The sequence below is a fragment of the Ruditapes philippinarum genome, unplaced genomic scaffold, assembly GCF_026571515.1.
Source record: "Ruditapes philippinarum isolate M1 unplaced genomic scaffold, ASM2657151v2 ctg3035_1_1_1_1, whole genome shotgun sequence".
Taxonomy (NCBI): Eukaryota; Metazoa; Mollusca; class Bivalvia; order Venerida; family Veneridae; genus Ruditapes; species Ruditapes philippinarum.
Window position 1 is genome coordinate 133,953 of NW_026856003.1, and position 7,092 is coordinate 141,044.

The 7,092-nt window shown below is 31.6% G+C and overlaps 1 protein-coding gene across 1 annotated transcript; it reads right to left on the reverse strand.

Annotated features, from left to right (window-relative positions):
- Window positions 1-5,801: 5,801 nt before the first annotated feature.
- Window positions 5,802-6,623, reverse strand: LOC132745089 (potassium voltage-gated channel subfamily A member 7-like). The gene has a single exon (XM_060733916.1). The coding sequence runs from the start codon at window positions 6,621-6,623 to the stop codon at window positions 5,802-5,804; it is 822 nt and encodes a 273-aa protein (XP_060589899.1).
- Between the last annotated feature and the right edge of the window lie 469 nt (window positions 6,624-7,092).

Sequence of the window (7,092 nt, forward strand, 5' to 3'; positions counted from 1 at the left end):
CATCAATCAGTCTCTGCTTAAATGTTGAAATGAAATTAGCAATATTGATATTACGAAAATTGTACCATGTCTCTAAAAATCCATATCTGGCTAACATACATTTAACATTATAAAACCAATTTGGCTTATTCATTTCAGCATCAGCAATCGAACTGTCAACGATACTTTTTATTATCAAAGTTTCGCTGTTACATATTTTATAACAATATTTAACAATACGTATATATCTATTAATATATAGAGGGTACCTTCCTAATTCCCCATAAATAGCTACATTGCAAGAAGAGCGGCGCACACCAAGTAATGTTTTACAAAATTTCAAATGTAATGTTTCTAGTTGTTTTGATTTAGTGAAGCCCCATATTTCACAACCGTATGTAATAATAAATGAAACAAAAGCATCAAATAATTGTAAGGCTAATTTTGGTTTAGTATTGTATCTTTTTAAATTTGAAACAAGAGCATTCATTGCCTTTAATCCCTTTCCATACAATGTTTGTGTATTTATGGTAAAATTCCCAGTGTAATTTAATGTAATACCTAAATAGTTGAAATCGTTTACAACTTCTACTTCTTCATTTGCATAAAACCAAAGTTCGCCATTTTTCAATCGGCCTCTTTTTCTGAACACAACTATTTTTGTTTTTGGAACATTAACCTCAAGGCCCCATTTATTACAATATTCATAAAGTTTGTTTAAAGAGTTTTGTAGGTCTTGTGGATTAAGACCTAAGATGACCATGTCATCTGCAAAGAGCAATAATATTAAACAAATATCTTGAAAATTTACTCCACAATCTATTTTATCTTGTAAAAACAGTTCCAAATCTTCTACAAATAAAGAAAACATAACTGGCGAAATTATCTCCCCTTGTCTTAGACCTATTGAAATATCAAAATAATCAGAATAACTACTAGTATTACAAGACTTTACACACGATTTTACTGACTGGTACATATTTCGTATGATACGTAACATTTTCCCATTCAACCCACTTTTGTAAAGCTTCCACCAAAGAGCATTTCTGTAAATTGAATCAAAGCAACGTTTTAAATTAATAAAACTGCAATATAATCTGTTATTGTCATTAATAAATTTTTGTATGAGAGAGTGTAAAATAAAAACAGCATCAGTAGTAGAACGACCCCTTCTAAAACCAAATTGAGCGTCAGATATGACGTCATTTTCCTCGCATCAGGCATTTATTCGCTGGTTTAAAATACATGTGAATAATTTTCCAAAATTACTTAATAAAGTGATGCCTCGATAATTTTTAACATCACATTTATTTCCCTTTTTATGCAACGGAATTATTATACCTTTTGTCCAAGCGTTCGGAAATACACCGGAGTTGAAAATTTTATTGAATAATTCAGTAATATGTCCAGCTAAAATATCACAACCTTCAATAAAATATTCGTTTAGAAGATTATCTTCGCCGGGGGATTTTCTACATTTCAGTAACGAAATTGCTTTACAAACTTCTTCAAATGTAATATTTCTATCTAAGCAATCAAAATTAAAATTAACATCATCAAAATTATGAGAAGCGATAATTTCTTCCGCTTCAGTATGTGGTATATGATTAACATCAGAAAATATGGATTCAAAATGCAATTTAAAGTCTTCCAAAGGTACATCCGGGCTAACACTGTTTCTATTATTACGAAAGTAACGCCGGAAATCTCTTGGTCTAGATCTTTTAAGTGACTCGAAATCTTGACATCTTTTAAATTCATATTTTCTCTGTTTCGTTTTGACAATGTTTTTATAATTTTGTTTTAATCTACATATTTCTAACCTGTCAACATCTCTGTGTGTATCATTATAAATAACTAATGCATTTCTGTACAATCTTTTTGCTTCTTTACACTAAGAATCAAACCATTTACTGCTATCTTCTACTTCATATTTTTCAATGAATAAGAGAGTCTTCCTGAATTTTAAAGCATTTTAATGAAATCAATAACTAAAAGGTTTAGCTGACACACGCATAAATTAAAACGCACATATTTCTTCAAAAAACAAAAATAACAACAAAATTATGCATATTGTGACAGCTAACAACATTATTTCGTTACGTTAAAAAGATCGTTATTTCTTCCATAGGATGAGATCTTTCTAAGCTTTGTATACTTCATATAATTCATAAGTAAGTGTGTGGGGGTTGTGTGTCAGCTGCAAAAAAATGTTGATCCGTACTTCACTCTATTGGGTTTTTTTTACAAAAAAGAAAAAAAATCTAGTTCCACGAGAGGATTGAAATCAGCACGTTAATGTTAAAAATTGAATATTGTTTAAGACGAAATAAGGGGCATATTACACGCTTAAATAATTAAATAATCCCTTATTAACAAACTCAATTAAACCAATTATGCAATCATATAGATCCGTTGTTTTCATTTCTTCATAGAGATCACCTTTGTTATTTCAAATTTCAACGTGTTACTAGCATCTGAAATATACACTAGATATATAAACATATAGCTATTCTGTCAAAAGATTATGCTTAAGGCAGAGGAAAGAGAAATATTGGGAATGTTGTAACAGCGGGGTTACTAAAATGTATTTCAGGTGACTTATAACGTGATTCATAAATAAAAAAAACAAGCGTGAAGTGTGCTCTACAAACTGACATCCCTCAATAATCAATAAATTATGCAATCACTGTGATCATATTAACGTTTATTGCCACCTGTAATTATTGGAAAGTCGCAAACCATTTACTGCTGAAAGGTATTCATCAATATTGATAAAGCGATTAAAAGGGAACACTTTAAACCAGTGTATAAATAAATCGTTTTTAAACTTAATGACCTTATTTGATATATTCATAGAAAGGAATCAGCTTTTTGATATTATATGATTTGTTTAGGATTGATCATAAACTAGCCAAATGCTTATATTTGTCTTCAAAATATTTTACATTAAAAAAAGGAAATATCTTAAATGTGTTTTGTTAAATTTATCTTTATGAATTGAAATTAAAAAACTAGCAAAAGTGATGACGCATGTTAAAGTCAATGATTCCGGTTCACAATTGGAATGTACGCGGAATATCTTGGACAAACGGGAGTACCACATACTGACGAAAATGTGGTAGGAAGACGAAACCGGCGGTTTTCGTGGACAGGCTATCGGCAATTTTAAGTTTTTAATAAACCGTCGAGCTACACATACCAGCTGTAGTGTGTCCAAAGGCATTTACAAAATAGTTCAACTATTGGGGAGTTCCAGGGAAGGATCTTGAGAAATGTTGTTTTTACAAGTAAGTAAGTGGTCAAGACGTTTGTTTCTTTCATACTTTAAAGGTGCTGGCAATTTACCCGACTAAATGGGTTATATTTTTGGAATTTATTAAGTCATTTGTACTATTGTACTTCTGTACATAATGCGACTACTATGAAAGACATTTTGTCGGCGTTTTTTTCAAAATGTGTTCAATATGTGGTATGCCATAGTGTATTGAACCTTTTTGTCTTTGTTCAGACTGAAAATTACATTAGAACTAATTATATGTTTTACAGCCGAATGTCGTTTGATTTCACCCTGACCTCCGCTAAAATTAACAGTAAAGAAATGAATATAGACAGAATTTTCATTGGTCACACTTAAAAACTAATAGCCTGTTCGATTGATACTTTAGAAGAGCTTCCGTTAAAGGTAGAGGTCTGCTCGATTGCGCGATGGAAAGAAGTATTGGAAAAAAATATAAGTTAGAATAAATATAAAAACACAATAATGTCATTTTCTAGATATTTCTAACAGCTTTTCAATAAATATATGAAATTAAATATGACAGATCGCCTTTTTGATACTTTTGCGTTCGATTGGGTTTCTCTTCTAAGCTGTTCTAGTCATTATATTCTCTTCTCCTACCGGGCATAAGACGATTGAAACGAACTTTCGGCTGATTAACAGTTGCAAAATTCTCCGTGGAATTAGTGTACAGTATCTACTAAATCTTTGTTTTATTATAAATTCCTATTTAAATGAAATTCCATTTTGATTAAAAGTAATATCGTTTAAATCTAAGATGACAATGAATGGGGAAAAACATTGCGGGTAAAAATGATCTGAAATAAAACTATTGAGGACGAAACAAAGTGATCCCTCGGAAGCATTAATCACAACAAAATTACAAGAAAATAGCAGACTCGGTTTGATTGAGTCTGTACATGAGGGAAAATGAATACGTGCAACATCCTCCCCGCCCCCTAGCAACGGCTTGAGCGGTACTCAATTTTCAACACTTAAGAGTGCTGGCATCATTGATCCCGAAGGATTCAATAAAGTGAATTGGTATTTCAAATATTGATGAAAACTTTATATTAAATGTATCATTTGGATATTCTTAAAACTATTTCTTGAACGAAAAAATATTGATCAAGTTCAAAAAGATTTAGTATGAACATTTTGACGATAAATAGTAATATTTTTTCTAGAACAATTCATTATCTCCTATATAAATATATGAAATACTGTATCTTACACTTGCAAACAATATAAATGTTTGTTGTTATGTGTGATACAAAAAAACTATCAACGTGGTTATTTATTTTATTACAGACTTTCAAATACAGACTTATTCACTTAACAATTGAAATATATGTCAAATTGATTTTTAAAAAATGTTAAAAGTTATCAAACAGGTAATCGGTGTAACAATGCATTATTCTACTGACTTATATATTTATTACTTAAAAAGTAATTTTAAAAGTTAAACGCACTCTTCTGAAACAAGATATATCTAATATATTTATTTTTTGCACAACTGAACACATAGTCATGTGATAACTGCATCGATGCATACATTTGTCACTGACCATCGGCGATTAAGTTACAGGTGACATGATAAAATGATTGCATTGTTAGTAAATAGTTAATACGAAATGTAGGGTGGATAACGGGAATTGCGGTTATGGAATAACATGGATTGTAATTATATATACATGTAATGAAATGGACCACGTAAAAACGATACCATTTCAATGGTTTTATCAATAACTTCAACAAAAATGTGATACAGGCTCCCGAAGATTAGTAACAAATGACATAGACACTTACTACAAGATACCTACTCTATGACACTGACAGTAAAAACTAATGCATTTAATATCAAAACAAACTTTTGCATTGAAAAAAGACCTTCAAAAACCAAAGAATACTTAACTATTTCCATTTTACATTAACATATTAAAATAGAATGTGTGTATATTTGAGGAATATCGAGGTAAAAAAGACTAATAGATAGGTACCAATGGCAGATTTGATACGAACAAGTTTGTCTGTAAGAGATAATGGACAATCATCTCTTACGCCCTCGTTCAAGCTTTAACTCCAATCAATTATTGTAAAGGACATAGAATAAATGGATCATCAGCAACATTTCACAGCTACCGCACAACACTTGACACCGGTGGTTACATACTAAATCAACAGTAAGAAGATACCAGCTTTAAAACCAAAATACAACAGCATTATTTACAAAGATCAAAACAGTGTTCATAGGACATCTGCACAATTACTTAAGGCAGTTTTTCCATTCTTTTGCATAGAATATCGTGTCATATTTCTTAGGTTTTTTTGTTCTGCTAACAGATTTTGTTTAGCATTAAAATGAATGGTTTTATATGTGTTCACAACTGATGTGACATTCAAAAGCCTTTCGTTGTTCTATTAGGTACAGGCATAATTTGAGAAGGGTCTTTCTTTTTATTATTTGTTCGACTTTGTATATTGTCTTCAACGCAAGAAAATTGGTATAACATCAGAAAATTATTAACAAACATAGGAAGAGTTATTGCCAGGAATATAACTGCATATATTGCCAAAATTGCTGCAACAAGACGACCGGCTCCAGTTTTATTGCAATATCACCATACCCTACTGTTGTTAGGGTTATTATTGCCCAGTACCAGGCCTCAGGTATAGAGTCTATAGTTTCTCTGTCCTCTATAAAGTAAATCAAACAAGCCGCCGTACTAACCCCAATCATAACCAGTAACACAAGCAATGTCATATCCCGTCCATTTTGACGAATAGAGAATGTAAGTACACGGCTGGCACGTACATTCCTCACAATACGGAATAGCCTCATTACCCGGAAAATTTGTAGATAGTTAATGAATCGTATCCAACTGATGTTATATCTGTGCTCCCTTTCAAAATTGATCACAGTGAGATGGACATAAAAACCTGCAACTGCTAAGATGTCAATAAGATTTGTTATTGATTGAATGAAAATTATAAGGGAAGGACACGTGCCCAATCGGAGTAACAAATCTGTGGTGAAGAAAGCGGCTGTAATCATCTCCAGAACGTCAAATACGAAGTACGGTACCCTCTTTGACGGTAGCGTCACGTTTGTTCTATGTGTTGTTAGTTCCCCATCAACATAAATTTCATGAGTCTGTTCCCATGACAGATTGTCGTCTACTAAATCGTTATTGTCTTTGTAGACAGATTCCGAACAATCAGGGTCGCCTAGTTTAGTCCTGGCTTCTTCAGCATATTGATGGTCTGAGTGTTCAAGGAACTCTAGAAGCTCACACTTACTCAGCTTGCGCTGGAAGGCCGGTACTGTACTAAAACCGAGTGTCATTATACAAACAAGTACCATGGTGAACACCAGAGAGAGGTATATCTGGAAAATATTTAAAAATTATAAAAGGGTATAAAGCTATGTCTAATGGAATATTTCATGAAATGTGTTACAGAAAAACTATGTTGTTTCAATAAGTTTGTGGTCATTTTATTGTAACAGAAAATGTCTCTGTGTCGTTTGCTTTAAAGTATGTTAATGTATATAAACTGTAATATTTCTCAAGTTTCTAACACTAAATTGAATAAATTGATTATCTATAAGCAGCAGATATATATTTTGAAAACGACTTTGAAACCAACTGTCATCAAGTATTAACAAAGATGGCAATGTTATATAAAATTACCAGATACTATCTATATTCTATATATACAAAATCATATTTGATTCTTCAAATTCCGTTCAAAGTTGAACATCGGAAAAAAGAACAAAACAAAAAAGAAACTATTGCGTTATTGTTTGTTATCAAGGGCATGAAATAACATTA

Bases quoted from the DNA above. Each gene is read 5' to 3' on its own strand.
- LOC132745089 (XM_060733916.1), bottom strand. From the start codon at position 6,623: ATGGTACTTGTTTGTATAATGACACTCGGTTTTAGTACAGTACCGGCC.